The sequence below is a fragment of the Lepisosteus platostomus genome, chromosome 3, assembly GCF_059453375.1.
Source record: "Lepisosteus platostomus isolate fLepPlt1 chromosome 3, fLepPlt1.hap1, whole genome shotgun sequence".
Classification (NCBI taxonomy): Eukaryota; Metazoa; Chordata; class Actinopteri; order Semionotiformes; family Lepisosteidae; genus Lepisosteus; species Lepisosteus platostomus.
In genome coordinates this window covers 68,150,007-68,175,242 of record NC_142613.1, presented here as the reverse complement: position 1 = coordinate 68,175,242, position 25,236 = coordinate 68,150,007, and the positions used below count along the sequence as shown (strand labels likewise).

Genomic DNA, 25,236 nt, shown 5'->3' with positions numbered 1-25,236 from the left:
CCCTGCAGTGGACTGGCGTCCTGTCCAGGGCGTACCCTGCCTTGCGCCAGTTGCTTGCCGGATTAGACGCCGGCTCCCCCACAACTCTGTATTGGATTAAGATGTTAGAAAATGGGTGATTGGATTCTAGTTTCAGGTTTTTGAATGGCTAAAAGCTGCTCTTGTATTTAACGTGCTTGTTGCGACGTTCTTTCCTTCCTCTTTTGCCAAGACGAGCCTGGCTAATTTTGTAAGTCACACGGCGGGATGAAGTTAAGTGGAAAGTGGAAGAAGCAGAAATGACCGAGGATGTAAACAGCATTACTGACGCAAACATCACATGGTTGTAAAAAATGACCTGACATTGTTGTCATCAAACACTGTGCGAGTTCCTCAACCCCCTGCCCCCGAAAAAAAAAATCCAATAAACAGAGGCTTGTGTGCTATTTTGGATTTCCAGTCATTTATTTCTGGAAGCTAGTGTGGGTCCGCGTGTCTACATTTGACAGTTTTATGTTTCTCTGCTTTAGTGAGAAATATATAAATAATTGGCCAAAGACACAGACGCATCATTTTGTATAAAGCTTGGTTCACCTTGATCAGATGAAATTGTTTAGGTTATTATCAGACCACAAGGGTGCTTTAAATCTGAGGAGTGTGGGCAGACAGCTCAGTTGTCGGTGAAAGTGTGAAACTGGTGTGGCTTTCCCAGGCTGCCCTTGCTATCCTACCGTAGCCTTTTTAAACTCTCATCATGGGAGATGAGGAGACATGTGAAAGAGAGGACAGGGTCTTTGATGTTACTCTGGACTCAGGACCTCGGTTTTACATCTCATCTGAAGGATGGCACTTTTTTAAAGCATAGTTTCGCCGTCTCTGTCCTGGGGGGGCATTAGGACCCACACAGACTGCAGGGTGAGCACCCCCTACTGGTCCCACTCACACCTCTTCGAGCAGAGACCCTAGTTTCCCAGGAGGTCTCCCATCCAGGTCCTGACCAGGCTCACACCCGCCGAGCTTCAGTGGGTGGGCAGTTGTGAGTTGCAGGGTGATATTGCTGCTGGCTAATATTAATATTAATACTGGACACACACCTGACACCTGTAAACAATCAACCCAAGAGCCAGCCTTCCAGTAATGAGAATGTGACAAGCTCTGCACTCACTGCGAGACATTCACTGAACTGCACCGTTGAGGTGTGCAGTTGCGCTCAGCCACAGACATTCTTGACTGTCCAGAACACGCGCACACGTAAACACCTGTATCTTATTCTCATTGCGCTGCTCTTATTAGTGCATTGTTTTACACGACATCAGACACTCCATGCTCAGTGCTACCAAACGTATTTCACCAGACGTTAAACTGGGAAAACGTGTGCAAACTCCTTGCTCTCAGTGTCCCTGTCCAAGCATGTTCTGCACTCGTCTGATGTATTAAGTCTTAGTCTCTCTTTCTTAGTACCATGGCAACTGCCTTTTTAGTGACACTGCTCTCTTCTGTATAAAAAGCTTCACTGTAGTGATCCAAAAGGTTTTTCTGTTTTGTAGCCTGCAAATCCCATAATCTGATTAAAAGTTGATTTTTTTAATAAACAATATGTATTACTAGTTGTGTTCAAAAGGAGCAGAAAGGAAGCATAGCTGTCAAGCACCAGTTAGTGGCTGCTTTATTTTGTTTTGTGGGTGGATCCCCTCTGTGTTTTGAGCGCAGAACCGTTTCATTTATGTTGTTGTTCACATTTCTGGCACTGCTGGTTGGCTGGCTGAGACGTCATCCTGTTCTGACACAAGCGAACACGAATTACGCACTGGAACGGCAAATGGAAGATAAGAAACTGCTGTTGTTTGGCTGTGGAGCCAAAGGTGTGTGGGTGAAAGAGAGGGGGAGAGCAGGCAAACCGGTGGATAAGGGATATGAATGAAGGAGGCTGTGAGAGTGGGTTGGAATAAAGTGAAACTGGTGCTGAAGAATTGGAAATCTGGGAGACAAATTGCAGTTCGAGAGGGGCCTCACATCTCAAACCGTTTTTCTTCTTTATTTTTCCTTGTCTACCTCTTCACCCCTTCATTTCTTTATTCAGTATTGGGATATAAAGATGAGGTTTATAGAATTGCTATGAAGCTGCCTCAGGGAAGCATAATGTCTTCACGGTTTAATTCCTGTGAACCATCGGATCCGTCACTAGGGCCCCCTCTCGCACTTGTAAGAACATAAGAAAGGTTCTGATTTTGTCCCTTCATTTCTTGATTGATTTTTATTTTTATTTTCTTGGGCAGCGTAGTGGTGTGGCGAATAGCACCACAGCCTCACAGCTCTTGGGTCCTGGGCTTTTGCCTTTAGTGACCTCCGGGTGGAAATTCTATGTTCTCCCCATAGCTGCATGGATTTTTCAGGGAAGTCCAGTTTCCCATGAGAGTCTTAGAGCATGCTCTGCCTGTGGTTGATCAGCATCTTTGAGTTGTGCGTATGCCCTGCAGTGAATTGGCATTCCATCCTTGGTACTTTCTGCCTGGATATTCTTCCTTTTGTGGAAGTTGATAAAGGTAAAGCAGATTTGCTCTTTACTGAGTTAACAAGGTACCCAATTAAATTAAGCATTACTGATTTTTTTTAACTCAGATTTCCTGCTTTTAAAACGTTTAGGGCTATGAAAAATGTTACCGTACTAAGGCCGTGATTGTGGGCTTGACACCTGTAGTATTCCGTATTCTCAATCCAGAGCATCATGTACTCACCCGTAAAGGGTATTTTGTAAATGTTCTGTACTGCATCATTTTACATTGGTGTCAGGTTATTTAGATTAGTATTCTGCCGACCTACTACCCGATCTAATAATTGACTTGTCTCGTTCCTCCTGCCCTTGACTCCACGCAGTTGTCTCTCGACGCTAGCGTTCATGCTCTGTGCTCTTCTGGTCCTGAGGACTAAGCTCTGCTGTCGTTCACCTGCACACTGCTCTCAGGACGGCCGCCAGTTCCCTCCCCATCTCTGCTGGTGCTGTATGCCGTGTCGTGTGGCAACACCAGGCAGGAGTTTTCCAGTATGAGCTCAGCCGCAATCGGTAATAAGAAAACCACACACACTGTAAGGATGAGCGTTAACATAAATGATCCTCTTAGGTTTCCGTAGGGAGTATATTAAGTGAAGGCGGCAACGGAATAAAGTCAGTTACTGAACAGATGCAACATCGTGTGTGGTGTGGACACAAAATATTTTTAAAAAATGTGAAAGGGTGTGGCAACCTTTGTTAGGTGGATAACAGAAAGGCATTTCAAAAAAGAAAAAAATCGTTTAGTGTGGTGGTAAAATGTTTTTGTACGTATTGGACCTGCTGTAAATGAAGAGTTTCAACACAAACAAACTTCAATGTTCTAGCCTAAATGTAGATTTGATCGACGTATTGTAATTAAAGTTGTGTGAAGAGTTAGACATCTTCTGTTCAGCTGTTCCAAACCGACAGGCCCGTACAGCCTGTTTTTATCGGGCTTCTTTTGCCCCTTGGCAAGCGCACCTGTTGTCCAAGCAGTTGGTATCTGTTGGCCAGAGACCCTGTTTTGTTAAAAAGCCAATTCTCATCTGACATACAAAGAGAATAACCTGTCATTTTCATGCAGTTTTACCACACAATCAGACATACAGTTGTGTAGATCTTTTTCTCAGTATGTGGATTTTGTACATTATAATTGTTTGTTGTAATTTGAGCACCTTCTAAACAAGCTCTAAACTAGTTGTTTTGTTCCTATTTAAAGAAAGACAAAGTGATCACCATGCTTACAGTATAACCACACTGTCCCATGAAACAGCTTCCTACCACCCAGACCTAGTCTCTATCAACATGATGTGACCAATGATTGACCAAAGTGATTCCCAATTTGCCAGGATTGCATGTTGTTTCACTGGTAATTAAAGAAAACCAAGCAGCAGTAAGAGAAACTTTTTTTTTTCCACAAAGGCAGCAGATACGAAAGAGAGAAGGGGGAATTAATGAGATCTAATAAACCCCACCTCCTAGTGAAATATGACACACCGTATAGGCTCAATACACACCAGTAACATATAGGAAGCACGTGTTCTGTTGCTGTTACCAAACAGGTATTGGCTAAATTAGGGTTTAGCGCTACAGACTGCAGTGCCTATAGAAAGTCTACACACCATTTCCAAAGTAACACATTTTTCTGGTCTAACAGCCTGAAATCAAGAAACGTCAAATCAGAATTTATTTTACCTTTATTTATACATTGTAACACCCAACCTCCAAGTGAAACGCAAATGTGCAAAGATTCGGAGAAGTAATAACAAATTAAACCTAGAAAAAGGGGTTGCAGAAGTGCACATAGCCCCGAATTAATACTTGCCGGAAGCACGTTTGCTTGAATTATAGGCATAATCCGGTTTGTATTGGTCTCTACCTATGAAGCAGACCTAAATTTGGTGTAAAACCCAATGATGATAAAATGAATAAATAACATTTCATTATGATAAGTAAGTATTAGAGCAATGCAACACTGGACTTGTGGGGATTTAACCATTAGAAGTCAAATGGAGCTATTTTGAATGTGACCACTGTGGCATCTTCGTAGCTGGGACCTGTTGAATCTTTGGAGTGGTTTAATTATGAATAACTGCCATTGTCCAACTCTCTGATTAGACATTACCATCCCCAAATAAGGCCCTTTAAACCAGTCTTGATTTTTGGTCTTGATTGCAAATCGTCTTCCTCTTATTCCGTATTCAGCTTTATAGTCATTGTGTGAGAATTGTCTGGATCCCAGTCACCCTCAGTGAAGTGCACCTTAGTGTTTCTCGCGAGTTGAGCTGCCCGACTTTGAAAACATTACCAGGCCGGAGAAAATGTGTGTGGCATCATGTCGTCAAAATGCAGCGAAGCTTTGGTTGTGAACTTCGGCTACCGTACAGTATGTGCAATCTGACTCTGGTGCTTGGTCGGTTTATTCGAGACTACATGCTTTTTAAGGGTTTTGAGCTCTCTGACGCGGAACCGGTTCTCTTTTTCGAATCATTTCGGGTTTTAGAAACGGTAGACGCCTGTATCCATGGAGCGTAAAGAAAACAAATGGGCGTATGAGCAGCTGTCTACAGACTGTGCAGCTGCCTCTGTCAGGTCTGAAAGCTCCCGCGCGAGTGTACAGCTCGTTCACTGGCCCTCCCATGGTTCCTCCGAACGTCCCCGAGGCAAGAATTGCACAGCCCTGAGAAAGGACCTGCCCACTTTACATCTCCTTTCTGTCTTGCAAGGCAAAGCTAAACCTGATTCAAACATTTTTTTTTTAACATTTCATCCCAAGTTTTTATTACGGTTTTTGGAGCCCGTGACGGTAAGAATGGGAAGGAGCTCCCATCATCCACTTGTCCACTTGCTAACTTGTTTAGCCAGTACAGCGTCGCGGGGCGAGCCGGAGCCTGTCCCGGCGAGCGACGGGCGCAAGGCAGGGTACACCTTGGATGGGACGCCAGTCCAGCGCAAGGCACACACAGACACAAACAGACACACACACACTCGCACCCGGAGGAAGCCTACACAAATACAGGGAGAACGGACAAACTCCACGCAGATAGAGCCCCAGAGCCCCACTGACCACTGTGCCACCATGCTACCTGCCATCATGGCTGTGCCACCACGCGAAGAGGGTAGCCAGTTCAATTCCTCAGGACGGTTATGTGTACTGGGGGCCCCTTTGAATTTATCAGCCGTTGAGCTTTTGCAAACACTCCCCCCCCTCCTGCCTCCCCCCCCCCCAAGCTTAGGAAATATTCATTTCAGGATGAGCAGTGAAAGACCGTGGAAGTGAATTTAAAACTGGGACCAGGAGGGACGTCTTTGCCCAGAGAGGCCTGGGAGTCGTGAAGAACATGTCTTGTGTCGAACATGTTGTTGAAGCCAGTGCCCTTCGCTGTCCTTCTAGAAACAGCTGGATGAGACCTCTGGGTCCAGTAACTCCGTTGGGGGGGTGGGATGAGCTGCTCCCATTTTGTCATCTTTCTCCTGTTCTCATGTGCAGTAGAAATTCACCGTGGAAGGTTTTGCGATCTCAGCTCGCACGGACCATATCCGAAAAAAAAAGCACTACTGGATATTTGCTGCGAGCAGCGTCCTTGTCTTTGTGGAATAGGAAATGAAGGGGAGTTTGAAAACAAGGGGAGGCCCGTTGGTGCATCTGACTCGTCCGATTCTGCCCATGCAGCATGTTTCCAGATAGAACAGCTGAGATTGACGGACTCCATTGTGGAAACACAAGGTGTTCCAGTTCTCTTATTAAAAAATGACTTGTGCATGCAGCAAACTAAAAAAATAAATAAAAAGAAAGATTAGGAAGGAATTGTGTGTGGGATTGTTGCAGTTTTCCAGGATTTCTGGGGTGAGTGGTTGGATTTCAGAAGAAAATCTGATCTAAAGAAACAGTTGAGTTTTCTTGATAAATTACAGTAGCTCCCAGCTCTGTGATCTTTTTAAACTTGCTGTGTGAGTGCGACCCCTGTGTGAGAAGCTTTGAAACTATTTGTACGCGAGACTCGAGATGAATTTTTAATTCCTCACAACCAAAATATATCCTTTCCTGAGATGCACCACAAGAATGAGTTTTATCAGGGCAAAGACCTTTCCCCTGATAAAGCTGTAACTGTTGCAAATGACTAAATTATGATTGTGATCAGATTTTACTGTTCTGTATTATTGTATCATATTGTATCTTTTTTTTTTGCCTGTGTTAAATATGCAGTACAAGTGCCGTGCTTGAAATTTTCTTGTACGAGACAAAAGGGAATATAAACTGTATCTAAATAATGGTGCGCATTTAAACAAGGCTTAGAAAACATGTCTGGATATTGTTTTGTTAAATTCACTCTTAGAAATTAAGCATGTTTAGAAAGGGGTTATTTATAGAATAAGCCCCTAAGTGCACTACCAGTGGTTAATGTGGCTAATGGGTTCTCTGTATGCCAAGACCTCTTTTGTATTCGGCAGCAAAGCTATTTATGGTGAGTCATATTGTCTGAACGGGATATGAACGTAATCTGTGAATCTTGAACTGTGTCGATTGCTGTCTCTGTCAGATATAGAGCAGTTATTGTGTGGACTCACCTGTATTTTCAGATCCGACTTTATATGAATTTGAAGCCCAGGGGACAATAGATACAGATTTCATTGGTTCATTGGTTGACTTACTCAGCGGAGAAGAAAATCTCATTACCACAGGCGTGCAAACACTAAGCATAAATTCACCTTTTTCAATTCTTTATGCCAGCTGTTTGTCTACAGGGCCCACGTGGCAGTTAGTTTCTCTCCAGCCTTAATTCTGATCGCCCACTGCTTATCCTCCCTCACGCGGGGAATAGGACTAGGGACACCTGAATTGCTACACTGCCAAGATATTGTCAGCAGCAATGAAAGGGAAACCTGAAATCATTCGGCCTCATTTAGAGCTGTGCTGAATCAGAGTTCTCCGTAATTTCCTCCAGATTCTGTGTAGTGCCGAATGAAATCATGGTGTTAGAACACCATAAGAAAGAGCCATCTCCTGAAGTACTGGTAGGCCTCTTGTATACCACCGTGATTCATAAAGTGTGACTACTAGAATGGACAAGTCTTTTCACTTCAGTACTGTTTCAGTCACAGTGACATGTTTGGAAATGCAGATTTATCTCCAGCATTGGAATTAGAGTCGGGAGTCGGGGTTTAAAGTTCCCACGCTATTCATCCTTTATCACGAAACAGAATTGTGAATGTTTTTTTCAGATGTTTTATGGGAACAATCATAGATTCTTCAGTATCAAGGGTGTAGCAGGAACCAGAGGACACAAGAAACTACGAGGAAATGCAGTTAACCCTGGGAACAGGAAGCACGTCTTTGCACACAGTGTGGTGGGAGTGTGGAACAAGGTTCTCAGCTATTTATCCCTCTCCAGTCTTTCAAGTAATGCCTGGATGGGATCCTTGGATCAATACGCTACTTGCCACTCAACAGGTCAGGCGGCTTGAATGGAACAGTCCTGATTGCTGGCAAGGGTCGTGACAACCTGGAACCTATCCTGAAGACTCAAAACACAGGACACAAGGTGGAATTACTGTACAAGCACACAGGGATCAGTTTTAAGATGCTCATTTGCTTAACAGGAACGACTTGGGAAGGAAGAAGGAAGGAAATTGAAGCAGCTGGTGAAAATCTACGCACTCAGAATAATTTCCATACTTCTCATTTTTTATTTGAGGATATTGACCACTGACCTGCCACGTCTCCCTCTGTAGAGATGGGAGGCCTTTCCATCATAGGGCACGCTCGGACACGGGCACGCGCACACTCACACACTCAAACCAGGGCCAGTCTTCACAGAAGCCAATTAAACTACCAGTACAGTAGACTCTCAACTTGTGCGGTAAAATATTGGAAAAAATGCTTTATTCACTGAAGAATTCATCAAGCACACCTGCGAGAGCTAATTAGTGATTCTGTCATCTTATTTTCTCTTATTTACTGGTTTTATACTTCTGTTCGATATTGTTTATTACCGTATGAGGGTCAAATTTGAATATACGCGGATTTTGCTTTACGTGCTACTCCAAGCCCCTAACCCCAACAAGCTGTAATTTGCAAATTGCCTGCATGTCTTTGGACTGTGAGAGGAAACCTAGGGCACCCGGAGGAAACCCACCTGAACACGGGGAGAACATACAAACTCCACACAGACAGCACCCCAGGTCTGGAATTAAACCCAGGGTCCCAGCACAGCAAGGCAGCAACGCTACCCACTGTCGCCCCCTCTTTAGACTGTCCCCAGGAAACCCAGGGGACACCCAGGGAGCGACTTCTGGTTCAACGGTGAAACTCGAACTTGAGGGCACACAGGACTCCGGGGGTATGGAACTACCCAGCCGTGTGGTGGAGTTATATTCTGCGAGATCCATCAGGAATCGGCTTGGAAAAGGTTTGAGTGTGAGTCCAGACATTGAAACCTTCAGTGTAACCAAGAGGCGAGAACGACAGACTATCTGCTGTCCCCCCGCTACATGAGATGATTGACCCCCACTGATCCCCGATATACTTTACCTCATTAAGAAGTCATTGACAAGAGACACCACAGGGGTGGAAGCAGTCCCGCTCCTGGAACACCAGGTCATAAAATACCCCATGCCCTGTGTCTGACTGGGATGCACACAGGCACATACATTTTTCAAGACGTAGCGGTTTCGCTGCCTATTCTTCGCATGCACAGTGTCCGAGAGTGGCCTGAAGAGGAAACACTCACACAGACATGCAGGTTAACCAAAACTTCACCGGGCAGTGATGTCTGAAGTGACAAATGGTAAAGATGTTAATGTGGCAGAGTACCGTAAACAAATGTGTGATAATGCTTAGTTATCGCCGAGCATGAAAGTAAGCTTTATGGACCAATTAATGTATCCTTTGAAGTAATAAATGGCACATACAATGTAATGTGATTACAAGGTGCCTTTTCCAGAAATAACTCCTTGGGAGCGGTCCTGAGTTGTTCTATTATTTGCTGAAGGCAAATCTTGGAGTTGGGAGGAGCGAAGATTCAGAGCTCTGTTGGGTCTCAAGCCAATTGTGCACTTTCACAGCCTCGTCAGTTTGACTCTGATTTTCAGAACTCTGAAATCCGTACCTCCTAGGAAGAGATTTTGTACTTGTATTTTCATTGCCTGTGTCCCCATAGTACACCAAACAGCGCCGTGTCCATTAGCAGGAAGACTCTTATTATTTATTGAAATCAATATTGATTTCGCATTGAAAACAAGGTCATTGCAAACTGAATGCAGATGCAGGACGGTTCAAGACTGTGGGTGACCCTGAGCTACAGGTCTTCTACAAGTATTTTGGAATCCAACTGGTACCGTTTAAAAAAAAAACAAACAGTCGTGTTGCTTTCCGATGGGGGGAATTTGCCACGGAGATACCAAAGGCCCCCCTGAGTTGAGCTTGTGAGAGAGAGTTCTGTTATCCTATAGTCAAGCCATGATTCTGCACTACATTTAGGTGGCGTCCCAGTTTAACTCAGCCAGCAGATGCTGATGAACAGCGGTCACACATTCTCTAAGTGTTACTGACGTCAGACTGACAGAAAGGGGAGCTACTGCACACTTGTGGTTGGGGTGTTGTGAGGCATACTTCTAATATGGAGCGCCGCGGAGTTTGTAATTGATAGCCTGAAGCTTTTTAAGTTAATAAAAAGGTTTTATTGGGTGTTTGTGTTTGGATTGAGAGTAATTAACCCGGCAGTGCAGTATATTTCTTTTCAGAATAAAACTGCAGTCTTACTAAGAAGAAATATGTACTAGAGCCGTTCCCGAGAAATGTTAACGGTGCCTTCTCACCTGCCTGTCAGAAGTACGTCAAATACCCATACAGTATGTGAAAAAATACTGTTTTACACTTTCATACAGACCACAGACACAGCAGAAGCTACGTTTTCAAAGATATTAAATGTTCACATGGTTCACATGTGCACTAAATGTTCACAAATTTCTTTCAAATACGTAAACACTATACGAATACATTCACTATAAACAATTGGATATATAATTGAAGTAAGGTGCTACCTATTCATTTTCTGTCTGTGTGCAGGCCATTTGTGCTAAGTCTAGTTGACGACCAATACATTTCAGAAGATGTCTGTCACAATTATCTGTCTTGAAAGACATTGTTTTGTGATTTTAAAGTTTATTCTTGTATTCACATATTTTCTTTTTGGTTTTCATTTCATGCATTCTGTTTTACTTCTTTTAAATAACTAATATTTAAACCTTAAAGGGACCCCAGTCCGCTTTCAAGAAATATGCAGAGTTTTCACAAAGAGCAAGAAAACAGAAACGTCAGCTGTACAACCAAAATTATTAATTGATTACAAAACACAACCACATTAATCACAGAAGTAAGAAATGATTATTTAATTAGAGTTGTTAATTCTCCCCTCACTTGGTGAGTCATCTGCAGCTGCACAGTAATCATCTCGTGAGATACAGCTTTTTGAAAAGAAAAGGATACAGGGCTATAAAGAGCTCTTGGTTGCTCTTTTTAGGCTTCTAAATTTAGTTTGTAGTTTGATTCCTTTAGTTCTGATTCCTTAGTTTTGTATACATTCTCTATGAAACAGGTTTGTCTTCAGAATTTGTTTGTTGTTCGTTTTCTGCTTCCATAACCTTAATCTTTTATGTAAAAGGAGTGTGAGGGCTTGTTGCTGGCATTGTTGTCATGACAACTATGCTCTGTAAAGTGTCTCCCAAAGATTTTTGGCAGGTAGTGGGGGGTCTGCAGTGTTTGTGAGGTTGTAGGCCCTTAGGGTTTTAAGAAGGAAACAAGTTGAGCTGAGAGCTGGCTGGCACTGTGCTTTGATTAAACTGTTTGAAAAAGTGTGACAGTGTAACAGAAAGCAGATAAAAATAATTTCAGGCAGACAGCAGTTTGCATGACTAATTTAATTTCCCCCCCATCTTTGTCTGAACGGTTTTAAACAATCCTGAAGTTCACCACAATTAGGAAGAAAATTGTTTCGTTTTGTAGGTGTTGTTCCGCTGAAAACTGAATGGCGCTTCAAGAGCATCAATTATTGCAACTACATAAAAATTAAGTTCCACATTACAGAGTAACAGGATAATTTCGTTGACAAAATTACAAAATAACTTTCTCTTTTGGAGTATAAACCAAAATAACTGCAGAACCACTGTGAACAGCCCACCTGTATGGGCTTTCTATTTTAGGGCTTTCTGCTTCTAAACAACATTGTGAGGCTGTCTGCTTCACAATGCTGTCAGTCAGTTTCAGTTGTCCACATTTTCAAATGCATTTTCATTCCCAAATTCTCTTTCCCATTAAATATGTTGACTGCTGTTGTTCAAGATAGTTTTGAAAAGCAGTACAGGATTCATATGTTGCTGTATTTACTAAGACCACATCTCAATAGATTGTTTTATTATTCTTGTATTATTCAAGAACAATTAGTACAACTATTCTTGTACGAATTGCAATCAGTTATCATTTTTCCTTCAGTTTGCCTGACTTGGAGGGCTGTTTCCTTGCACAAAATCATCTACCCTTGCAGGTAATGTCTAACATTGGTTTTTGCAGCGATCAGTATATTAAGAAAGCTTTATCAATGAACCATTACAGCATGCTCAATGAACAGTGCGTTCTAGTATGCTAGGCGAGCTTCAGCTATTTTTGCTTTTGAATCACTGTGATTGATTGCCTGTGATTTGTGCTTTTGCCACCTGGTTTATTTTGTTAGGTAAAGTACACCGGGCCTGAGGCTGGGAGATCCTCAGTGTACTCATTTTTTTATTTTGTATTTTGAGCACTGTTTGTGTAGTGCTTTGTCTTAAACGTGCTTGGAATCGGAAACCCGGCTCTTTCTTCATATTGACTCGCAGTGGGGACTCCTGTTTTGCACAGAGAGAATGAGGAGAGCAAGCTGGGGTATGCAAAAAGACTAATTCCTGATGCAAAAAATTGTATAGGGCTTCTAAAAGTGATCTAAACTTATCATTCTCTTCTGCTTACCCACGGAGGAGCTGGGTGTGTCTCTTGACATGATGCGAGCCAATCGGCTCTCGATGGGTCTGTTCCCAGTGCTTGGAGGAGTCTGGGAAGTTGCAGGAGTCACTGTTGTGCCAGGAGTCCTGACGGAATATTTTCCAAATACTGCCAAAAGGACATCCAATCACGACCAGGTCACAGAGCTCAAAATGCCTCTTACTTGTTTCACTTCAGATTAATCTATATTTGTGGCACTTGATTCCATGTGTGCAAAGAGTTGAATTCAGAAACCTGCATAGAGATCGTCCTGCAGACTTCAGAACATTATGCGGTATTAAGCAGTCCAAAATGTACATGTCAATGTACAACCAAATACCAGTTGAGCGAGACTTTCTGTGTAGGAATAGACATCATTAAATCATGAACTCCCCAGAACTGCCTTACAACAATGTAAACAAAGAAAGGCTACTTGGGGGAAATAAAAATTTGTAACATTTCCCTCAAATATAATGCACTCGCCCTTGTCCCCTGTTTGAGTTTTCATGCATTTATTTCTTGTTCCCTGTTCAGTTACTGGGATACCTTGAAGTAGTTTGGATGCAGCACATAAAACGGTCTCGTGATTAAACGCCCTACAGCAAGAGAGCATTCTTGTCAGAACTTACAGTACTATTTTTTGTCTTCCCCTGCTAATCCGAGAGTAAACGCAGAGTCATCACATTTTTCATCCTGCGTTTGGAAGCAGCTGTGCTGGCATTGTGCCTTTATGAAGAAAACGGAGTCTGAGCGTCTTTACAAAACAAGAGAGCAAAGGAATGAAAGGATTTTCTTTCTGTCTTCTTGAGCTGAACTAAGGACGCGGACCATTTCTAGTTGCAGCTTCTGTTTTCCCAGCCATGAGATAGTAGAAATGTTAACTTGGATTCAAATTGCAATGGATTACTACAAGAATACGCATCTTATCGGTTTAATTATGTAACACACTTTATATGGCCTGCTATTTTCAAAATAAGGTACCCCCAGAGTGTCTCAATAATAGTGTTCCACCGGGCCCGTAGGTGGAAAGAAAAAGGGCACGACAAAGTATTTATTCTCAGAGTCCGATTCGCAGTGAAGATGACAGAGTTTATTATGTGATTGGGTGATGATAATGCAGTAAAGGGAAGCAGAAAGGAAAACAGCAGGTAGCCGAGATGCGCAGGGAAGCAGTCGGATCTGGGCTGGAGACAGGAAGGGAGGATAGATCGTTAGCGAGTGGTAAGGTTGCAAAACAGGAACCGGAAGGCTGTGAATGGGGAACACTGTTAGGTACTGTAACTCCTGGAAAACCTGAAACAAAGAACAAACACACACTCTTGTTAGCCAACTCGATGTCAGAGCCCGGAGGAAGGGTCCCTCAGGGTTTAAATAGTGTGCGACGTTCTTAACGAGGTTGATAAGCCCGGCCTGATCTCGTTTGCAATGGCCCTGATGAGCTCCTTGCACGTGTGGAATGCGCCGTGGTGATCGGGGGTGCTGATGCAGGAGCACTGGAGCTCGTCGGGGCATCACGAATAGTCTGCATTTCAGATTGGTTCCACGTTTGATGAGTCAAGCAAACCTTCTGTATCACAGCCTGTCTATGTCAGGCCCTGTGTGACCCAAAGGACAGAAATGCCAGTTGTGAACTGGTTTACATGAGCTTCACCTACTGTCATTCATCTTCATCTCCATTGTATTCTCTCTTTTATGCACACCAGCAAGGTGTAACTACTGGAATGCCTTACCCTCCAGCCCCTGAGGTGAAATCTGGTAGGTTACTCCAAGAACCCTGCAGGTGACCTTCTGACTAGAACTACTGTTTCATCATTTAACTCCCTTCCACTTTGAACAGCACCGTTTCCCACTGAACTTTCGAGTGCAATTTAAGGCTCTCCTGCTCATTCGTGAGGCACTGCATTCCTTATTAATTTCAGGTTCCTGTACTTTTCCAGCTGTGGGTTCAGGCCTTCTTTTACAAAGACCAAGCTCCATCCTTCAAAATACCCACTTTTTAAACAAGACAAAAGATCATTTTTTTCCTGTAGCATTTCGTGCATTAATGTAATTTTTCTCCTTTCTTTAAGTTGCTTCAATGTGCTTCTGTTTTGCTCATTATACTTTGGTTACAGTATGTGTATTATGCTGCGTTAGTGTTTTTTTTAAGCGCTTATGGATTGTCTGTCTGTCACGCCTGTGTGTTTTAAAAAGGCAGCACTTTGTGTACTGCAAAAATAATTTACCAAGGCGAGCCGCAGTGTGTTTGTCCAGCCCTGTAAACACCATGAAGGCCATGCCAGATGTCAGTGGTGTGCTACACAAGCCTCTTTCCCCTGGGGTGTCAGCCAGGATGAAAGCTGTGCCACTAAGGAAGAAAGACGCACTGTTACACCCAGACCTATTCCAGTTAAAAATCCCATCTACTGTATGAAACAGAATGATTTTGCTATCCTCTGCTAGCAACCCCCGTGGGTTCTCTATTGAAAAACTCTTGAGCATTTTCTTTTCTTAACAGTAAAAAAATTAAGATTAAGATTTAAGATTTCATTTGTTTCAACTTTCAGCCAGTTTACCAGTTCTAATCTGCATTGGGCCTAGATGACAGTGCAAGAGATGGAGGTTAGAGTGATATCTGGGCTCCAGGGAAATGCAGTTTTGGCCATTTCTCTCACACAGCCAGGGAGGTCAGACTTCAGGAGGTCCCTACAGGCTCCTGATCTCCTTATCCTCAGGACTTCATGTCCACAGTGGAACTGTTTTAGGCCATGGGGTGAATTGTGCACTTTGGCATCGATCCATCACATTGAACAGCACCAGCCAGGAGACAGTAGTACAGGCTGCAGATTTGTAGGCTGTGCTGTACCTCTTTTATGCATCTTTCCTTTTTAAAACGAATATTTATAAATGTTTGTTAATGACCTGAATGATTCACATAGGAGTAAAAGTGGATGAACTGCAGACACAAGCTTAGATTTTTCTATTAAATGAGAGGTGAAATATATAACATTTCTTTCTCCGATATTACAGTCAGAAATACCATAATGCTTTTGCACTTAATATTTTATGTTCATTTGCTTGTCTTTTTGTTTAAGTTTCTGCTTGCCGTAAATATGTTTTTGTATAAAATACAAGCATGTTAATCAGGGTTCAGTTTACTGAAGTCCCACTACTGTTGTGCTTTATGATGGCACTGATCTTGTCATTGCATTATTGTCCTAGCTTTTTTAATTGTCATAGTTGTCTTTGTTACCAGGCACAGCCAGCAAACCCAATAACTCAAAATTAAATAAACAACTCCAATCATCCATTTCCTAACTGAATTCCAATCTATCCAATTCAGGGTCGCAGGGGAGCCGGAGTCTATCCATGTAATCCATGGGCACAAGTCAGGATACACCCTGGATGGGAAGCCACACAAACTCACACCAATTTGATCCATGTAACTGATCAAATGTAACTAGTTTCAAAGAAAGTACAGTTTCACCAGCCCAATTCATGATTCGAGAAAGCTGCCTGTGTCTATGTCTTTTTGTCTCAACTCTATAAATGTGTCACGGTTTGTACAGATTTATACATACATTGCAGAAACGACAGCTAGAAGCTCTGGACTGCGTAGCAAAAGACGGGAGAAATATATCGAAGGTCCAACGCACCTTGTTCCTGACGAAACGAGACATGAATCAGATTTTTCGCTGGAAAAGAGTCGACCCCGCGGTTATACTCCCGAGCTCAGGACCGCCAGCTCGGTTTCCTTGGCGCTGGCTCACGGACGGCTTGTTTTGTGTTCCCACAGGTCAACTTTGTGGTTTGCCAGCTGTTTGCCTTGCTCACGGCCTTTTGGTTCCGACTTTATCTCCATCCAAGCAAAACCAGCACTTTCGTCCGACATGTCGTGGCTACACTTCTGGGCTTTTATCTTGCACTATTTTGCTTTGGGTGGTAAGTACTGCAACCTGCGTTACAAGCATATATCATTCCCGATTATGAAGTGGTACCGTCCGATATTAGTGTTTGATGATGTAGTGACTTAAAAAGCCATTCTGGTTAAATAAGGTCATAGGGTTTATTAGCTCAATGCTCTGAAAGCTTCTAATTCTGTTCTTACCCTTGGTTGGTTTTTTCCCCACCTATTGCAGAGTGGTGATTGAATTTAGCGTGAGATTTAAAAAAGGATTCTCAAACCCTTTCCCAATATTACACTATAATATTTAACTAACTAACAGACTTAAGACAAAACTGGGACAATAAAACCGTTTCCTGCCCGTTCCTTAGGAAGGTATTAAGAAAACATGGTAATATAAGGGGGCAGTTAGGAATTTGCAAATTATCACGTCTAGGATTGTTTGAAAGCAGGGTGTGCTTCTAATAGGATTTAATCTTGCGGTTTGTTCACACGTTTTACATAACACATTTAGCTGAACATCTATGAGTTCTGCGGATGCCAAGGATAAATACAAATTGTGATACTGATTTCCCAAGCCCTACTGTAAAATTTGAAAATAAGGTGACTGCAAGTAGCTCATTAAATGTTCAGTTGTGACCGATATCAATTGAGGTCAGCAGACACTTACAGCATCTCTGAGGACTCACCATGGAAGACAGCTGGATATAGTGATGGAGACCTCTGTTTCTGTTTTCTCCTGACTCCTTGATGAATGTACAGTACATGTGCTGTATTCCGTCCCTGAAAAGTGCATTGTCCAAGCTGGCCTGCAAACAATTTAGACATGTTTCGTTCGACTCGTATGCTGTTTGAAGATGTTTTTTTTTTTGCACACTGCTTGTGCTGACTTTTATTTAAATTGTATGTTACTTAACTCTGTTGATGTCGTTGCTGCTGCTGTCCTGTTTGTTTTGTGGTGTTTGCTTAATGTCTTTGTATTTGAGCATAAAGGCAAATCAGCATATCGTTGCAGTTCTGCATTAGACAAATAAAGTGAAACTGAACTGGTCTGGAAGTCTAAAGAACCCATGTTACTGTTTTTACGAGTGGATGTGTTAACCCCAGTGCCCACTGGAGCTTACACAGTCTGGCCTACCTAAAGTAGCCTACCAGCAGCCACATCACCCTGCAACTCACAACTGGCAGCCCACTGAAGCTCAGCAGGTGGGAGCCTGGTCAGTCCCTGGGTGGGAGACCTCCTGGGAAAAACTAAGGTTGCTGCTGGAAGAGGTGTTAGTGGGGCCAGCAGGGGGGTTCTCAGCCTGTGGTCCATGTGGGTCCTAATGCCCCAGTATAGTGACGGGGACACTATACTGTAAACAGGCGCCGTCCTTCGGATGAGACGTAAAACCGAGGTCCTGACTCTCTGTGGTCATTAAAAATCCCAGGGTGTTTCTCGAAAAGAGTAGGGGTGTAATCCTGGCCAAAATTTCCCATTGGCCCTTACCAATCATGGCCTCCTAATAATCCCCATCCATGAATTGGCTCTCCTCCCCCCTGATATCTGATGTGTGGTGAGAGTACTGGTGCACTATGGCTGCCGTTGCATCATCCAGGTGGGGCTGCACACTGGTGGTGGTGGAGGGGAGTCCCCATTACCTGTAAAGCGCTTTGAGTGGAGTGTCCAGAAAAGCGCTATATAAGTGTAAGCAATTATTATTATTATTATTATTATTATTATTATTATTATTATTATAGTTGCCCCTGAAGCAATTCCTAACTTCTCTACCTGCTTTCTTGTGCGGTGGGGTGAAAAGATAAAAAAATATTCAAGGAATCAATTAATTAGTAGTAGATACCAAGAATCCTGTGTAGAAAACTTTAAGACTATTTGATAAAGTAAATATTAGAGATTTAAATATGTTTGAGATCCATAAACTACAGTGTATTGACTTTTCTTGGCAAGATTATTTTTAGAGCTCAAAATCCGGTACTAAAATTGGTCTTGCCATCAGTGCTGACTACTGTGTTTAAAAAAATATATATATCAGAAAAATGGATCACTGCTTTTTGCTCATTTTTATTAGAAAATCAAAGTCTTTGTTTATTTAACAGAGCGATTGTGTTGCGCTCCAAGACATTTCTAAACAAACAGGACATGATAGGAGATTCCTAAACTTAAAAAAAAAAAGTTTTGTGTGCTTTTAGTCTTGTGTATTTCAGGAAAACAAGTGTTCGAAGCAGATATGCTATTGTCCTCTGCGTGTCCCTTACACAAACATCCTGAGGCCGGTGAATGATCCAAAATACTGAAGCTTGGAGGTTTTCCCTCATTTACTGTGTTGTGTTTTTTTTTTAAACAAATTTTATCAACAGTACATGAAATCGAGGGACTGAAAGCTCTGGCTGGTGGCCCAAAAAGATTAGTCTGTGTTGACCTGTAGGATTTCCCCTCATCACTCACTGTGGACTGTTTCCAGGCTGGAGTGCAGAAACATATCACAGAGTGAGCTGCGCAGTGAATTGAAACAGCCAGACTTATTTGGCATATGAGCCATCTCCTAGCTCTCAGCTCCGTGCCTTAGGAGTTAGTGTGCTGTGAAGGGAATAAGGAAGGCCTGACACTCTCATCATGGTCTCATTAGGGTTCACCTGAGGTTCAGGGAATATGTCTCTTAAAAGTGAAAAATGGCTGACAGAAGATAAGGGTATTAGGTGTGTCAAAATACCATTTTATGCTTTTAATTAGAAGTCCTCCGTGTGTTATAAATGAGCAAAAAGGTTTAGTTTTTCTTTTTTAATAACTACGTTGGAAGTTCTTTTTTTTTTTTGGGAGTGACACCTGAAGCAATGAAGAATCATTGATAATACGTCTCGCTTTCCTTTTTTTTTCACATAGGTAACTCATACAGTGCCTATGGAAAGACTATACAAAATGTGTGGAGTAACGCATGTTGTGGCCTCACAGCCTGAAATCAAAACACATTCAAATAGAATTTAATGTACCTTTTTATTGCACATTGTAACGCACAACCTCCAAGTGAAAAACAGAAAGTGCAACACAAGTAATACAAAGTAATTACAAATGAAAGCCTTAAAAAAATGTGTTGGATAAGTGTACACAAGCTGTAATAGAAGCCATTGTAAATGAGCTCTGGTGTAATTAATTGCCTTTCAAATCACGCAATAATTTAATAACTATAATAATTACATGTGTGTGATATGGTACTGTATATTCTGGAAAATATGAGAAATAAAGTTACTTAAAGGCCCTGCAATGTCCTTGTGAGGATCTCCACTGTTCCTGGTGTGGGTATTGACCACCTCCTTCTTCTCCACAGTAATTTCCTAACTGTTTCATCGCACTGAGTTGTGAAAGGACCAGTTACCCTAGAGAATTGCTTTGAGAGATAGTTTTGCATATCATTTATTTTAAGAAGACTAAAGCAGATAATGTATATTAATTTTGCTTGCTAATTGGTTGTACCAAAACTTGGGGAGACTCTCTGGGAACTTTCAATGAATGACTAAATTGCATTCTTGGGATCAATTAGATATAAAAAGCCAAACGAGCAGTATGCTCTGCACACTCTCTTCTTGCTGGTTACCTTTGGGATGTTTCTTGTAAGACATTCACAAGGTTTAACTCCTTTTGTTTCCACATTAGGTAAGGATGTCATGTTTTACACTAAGCAGATAATGCCTGTGATAATAAGAAAAATACTAACACAGACAAGCCCCAAAGAGTAATGAGCGTCAGCACTTCTGTAACGTGCGGTTTCCAAAAAAAGGTGGAAAAACAAAGCAGGTGTTTTAGGGAGAAATGCAGGAAGTCAGGTTCAGGTATAGTTGTAGTATTGCACAGTATGTCCTTAAGTGCAGAGTGGTGGTACTGTGGCCAAGGAGCTACGCCCGTGGCTGGAAGGTTGCCGGTTCGTATCCCACGGGCGGCAGAGGAATCCTACTCTGTTGGGCCCCTGAGCAAGGCCCTTAACCCCAGTTGCTCCAGGGGTGTCGTATAAATGGCTGACCCTGTGCTCTGACCCCCAGCTTCTCTCCCTGTCTGTGTCTCTCATGAAGACAAATTCCTAATGCAAGAGATTGTATTTGGCCAATAAAGTGATCTTAATTGTGCCAGAACTACTAAAATATATTGCCAAGTTGCATAACTTACCTCTGCCAGAGCACTGAATTAAGTTTTGCCCTGGGAATTTCCCTTTCCCCGCTGTGTCTAGAAAGTACAACATGCCTAAGTCAGACAATGGCATCTTTCCTGTACTTTCCTTGACACTGTCCCTAGCTAGTTCCTTCTGTTAGCCCAGCCAATAATAATACCCTGCCTGGTAATTTGCTTCTGTGCTTTTGGCCCTGTTACAGAAAATTCAGAGTAAAGTCACACACGTGTGTCTATTAATCAAAAGTTAGCTTGTCGTCTTCTTAATGTCCCTAGAGCAGGACACTTAACTGCCTCGTGATTTTGTCAGGGAGGGCAGGATGGCAGTCTTTGGACTGTGAGAGGAAACTCCTGTGAATACAGGGAGAACATGAATTCAATTAAATTACAAATTACTTTATTCATTTCCGTGTGGCTATTTCGGAACTCTTAAAAACTCCACACAGATAGCACTCCAGGTCTGGACCTGAACCCAGGACCTCCGTGCCGTGAGGAAGCAAAGCTAACCCCTGTGCCGCCCTTATTCAGGTGTCATAATATCTGAAACTCACAAATTGTTACAGAGGTGATAGAATTTACAATCCCATTAAGATCTGAAAGCAACTGTATAAACAAACTGCCTCCAACAGGAAATGGGAATCAATTAGCCTGTGATTAAAGTACTTCCAGCCTACTTGGCTAGAACAAATACCCAGAAGACAATATGTTCCCCAAACACCGGGGCTAGGAACCACTCCTCTGCCATTATTTCTGTTTTTGTACATCTCATGAGTATAACTTGTGTACTTCAAACCACACTGAGCATCAAAATGAAAGTCATCGCCTAGGTAGTTCAGGTGGGGAGCTGTGTCAGCATGCATAGGCTGCAAAGGAACAAGTAACAGGTTTATTCCTTGCTAAAAAGAGAAGAAAGAAAACACAACGTTTCAGCCGTGGAACCTTCTTCAGTTCTGAGCCTGTTGTGTGTGCATGGTTAGAGAGCACCACAGATTTTGGTTTAATTTTGGCATTCTTTGATTAATCGATAATTTCTTAGTGATACACCTGATTGATGTTTGACTGTTGCAGAAGCACTGTATTGCCTCATTAATGAGGGAGCTGATTGGGCACAGGTGATGAGACTTAATCTGATGAATGTCATTCCTGGTGAAAACGAAGAAGGAGAATCAGAGACAAGAAACCCAATGCCCTAGTGCCTTCAGTCTGCCTGTACCTCAGGTGGTGCTCACAGTGGAGTCAAATCCTGTTCAGTGATGAATCAAGGTTTTGTGTTGACTGGCCCTGGTGGACGTCGGCACTTGTGGTACTGGTGTGCAGAATGATACTCCTAACTGTTGTGTAAAAAAGCCCAGACGATGAGAAGGTCCAAGTGTGATGGTCTGGGTAGACGTTTCAAGTTACTACAGTGCTCTGCTAAAAGTGATTGATGGTAGACTGACTCCATTGTGCTCTGTTTGTCAAGTCCAGGGTATTCACTTGCTGTCCATCCTGCAGCCTCATCCCAACTTGACAGCATTCCAGCTTGTTCATCCGGTGCTTCGAAACACAATCAAGGACACTGGGCTCTGTTTATAAAGATTAATGGAATCACTGTTTTTTTTAAGAGATTTTATGTACAATTTATGTTAGAGTGATTTTACAGGTTCGTTATAAGGGCTTCGCTGTGCAGGAAACGGATGCACTGAAATCTTTTCTTTTTGATTATAGGTATGCCTTACACTTCCTTATTCAAAGTGGGATTACATACAGCATGATGATCTTTTCAGGAGTTGAGAACATGCACAAGTGAGTATCTGTTTTTTCCCCCTTGTCTCCACTGGTTTTGTCTGTAGCTTATTGGCGGTTATGAATATTTTATTTTGCTTATTTGCTCATTTCCAGTTTATTCCATTATAAAGTGGGTAAATTCATGAGCAGGTGTGCTTTTAAGATACTGTAGATCTTAAAACACTGGAAGATGAAGTTGTGGTTGGTTTTATTTTCAGATTTTTGTTTCAGAGCAAGTTTTCAAGAGGGGATTAAAAATAAAAACATAATTACGTGATTGCTTCAGCTCAGATGCAAGGACGGGAGACATTAAATATTGATGGGCACCGGACGGCAAGTCCGAAGAGAAAGTGTATAGTTTTTATTTCAGTGAATTAAGGCAGTTAAGGCACAGCAGAAATACTGCTGGAGTCACCCTGCTCTCATGAAGTCCAACTCTAGTACACATATTGCATCGTGTTGGCTTTATGGGGTTCTTTGTGCAATAAAAACTATTTCATGTGTTTTTCCATTGCCATTATCACCCTGAAAGCCAGTTAAGAGGGGGTCCTAATTAATTGTAAAAATTTAAGACGGGATATAATCTGCTAAACCACAGGTGTTTTCGAGGCAGTTGTGTTTTCTTCTTATTTCTGGTTCAATTGCAAAGGCATGCGTTTTGTAACCGAAGTGTCATTTCTCGTGATTCAATACATACACATTATTCATCTCAAATGAAGAAGAACACGGTATGTTGTCTCATGTCTTGTGCGTACACCATAAAAGGGGTTTATGGGTCTGGTATTGTGGGGGTGGAAATAAAATTGTAATGTCATTTTACATCCATCCATCCATCCATCCATCCATTCAGAAAGACCCTGCTGCCTGGTAAAGGGGGCAACAACCTAGAGCTGGAAACATTGAGCACCAGGTGGGTCAACACCCTGCCGGTCTGTTGCAGGGCACACGCCCATCCGCACACATGGCCAGTCAGAGACAGGACCTCTTTGGGAGAAAGCCTGAATACCTGGCAACAATCAAAACATTGGTGGAACATGCAAACTCCACACAGAATGTGACCCCGTTTGCAACTGCGCCTCGAAACCAAGAGGCAAAACCGCCTGAAAGCCAGGCTACCGTACCTCCCTGGTTCTTTTTCTGTGTTTCTTTTATTTTTCACCTTCATTGTTTTATTTATATATATTTATCATTGCTAGACTTTGCTTGAATCTTAGACTTTGATGATAAAATAAGAGGAGTTACCATAGGTTACTGTAAAAAGACCTCTGCTTTTCATAATTTATATGAATTTCTAAATTCTGATAAAGTAAGTAAATGAGTAACATAAATACTGAAATTCAAGGCGATCTAGATCAAATTGAAGACCGGGCAAACAGCAGATGATGTTAAATCATCTTGACATGTAGTAAGTGCACAGTATTACGTAGAGGGAGCTAAAATAAATACAAATGCTGAGACTGAGCTTTTAGAGGCTACTTATGAAAAAGACAACAGGTGTTTATGTTAAAGGATCGTTTGCATCTCAAGTACCACAACATTGTTAGTGGCACTGGTGTGAAAAAGATTTCTGTTTCTTTGTTATGCTGTTTTATAGAAGCCTTCCTGATGGATTACAGTCTGACAATGAAGATATCAGAGGTCATTTTGCAGTTATCTATGGATAGGGCAGTGCCTGTTCTGCCATGTGAATCACATATAAATGTTTCTGTTGCTTGGCAAAAAAAAGGCTTAAGGCAAACCAGACTTCCTTAGCAAGCAGGCTTATTATTATTATTTTAAATGAAAGGTATTTGAAGCGTATCTGGTCCCTGTTATACCCTGTAAAATCTATACTAGGTGTCTGTCTGCGAGTGTCAATACAAACCTGGAGTGATATTAGTTTCATTCTGTGTTTGATTTGCTGAATTCTTGCTGGCTGATGCAGAGGGAGATGTCAAAGTGCCGTGTGGTTTGTGTGCGTTGTGCTGCTCCTGTGAATACACCTCTGTCTCACCTGACAGTCATGAGCAGAATACAGAAAGCCATATTTACGTGACAGCTTCTTGGCAGCCTTATATTTACTTCAGTCTTGCCAAGAACTTCCTTCTTCAGGCTCACGGTATGAAAGAGCTGTTTGCACCGGAGGAGGTGGCTTTGAATCTCTCAAGCTTAACCTGACTAGTTAATGACATTTTCCAAAAATAGAAACAGTCAACGCCAACTGCAAGTAAACCTGGAATGAGTACTGACATGAGCAGATTTGGAAACCAAAGACCTGTTTTTTTTTTACATACTTTGCTCCATCTAGTTTTCTTTCAGAACATTCCAGGTTCCAGCTTTTTGTTATAGTAATATTTCTGCCTAAGAATACAAACGTATCCTTATTCTTATGATTTCTTCCTTTGCTCCAATATGAAGAGTTTGCCATTACAGATTTAAAACTTCAGCCTTTGAGATGTAACACATCAGTGAATATTCATGAAGAAGGGATAATGTTCATGATACTGTATTTAATTTAATGATTTATATAAAGCTTGTCGCAGAAACATTGATCTCTCAACATGTTACCTAATTAGGAGAAATTAAAACCTACAAATGTGAGATCTTGTGTCATCTTCAGAGAATTGATAATTTTAGGAAGTGTCTGCTAATTACATATTTCATTTGCCAAAGGTAATCTTAACAAGTATGTGAAATACATTAACATATTTATTTGCAACAAGCAGTGCAGGCCAACTGAAAGCAGAGATATCACTTTAGAATAAAAATAAAAATATTTACTACAACTTTACTCACTACAATAAAGTCACCTTTTCAACAGAATCAACAGATCAAAACTGAAAACTTATTTCCTAACTGCCTGTGTAAGAATAAGCTTTTTTTCTAGGCGTTCTAAAATTAACATTCTCCATTCCCAGAATGTTTGGAAT

The 25,236-nt window shown here is 42.0% G+C and overlaps 1 protein-coding gene across 4 annotated transcripts in view; it reads left to right on the top strand.

Moving 5' to 3' along the window:
* LOC148675329 (membrane-bound glycerophospholipid O-acyltransferase 2-like) overlaps nucleotides 1-25,236 on the top strand; it is a 136,953-nt gene that overhangs the window by 43,059 nt on the left and 68,658 nt on the right. For 3 of the 4 annotated variants that reach the window (XM_088626569.1, XM_088626568.1, XM_088626567.1), the window contains exons 2-3: nucleotides 16,297-16,442; nucleotides 22,268-22,345. In XM_088626569.1, the coding sequence (XP_088482695.1) occupies nucleotides 16,297-16,442; nucleotides 22,268-22,345 (224 nt within the window). The remainder of the gene's footprint in view (nucleotides 1-16,296; nucleotides 16,443-22,267; nucleotides 22,346-25,236) is intronic. The other variant, XM_088626570.1, reaches the window with a different exon arrangement.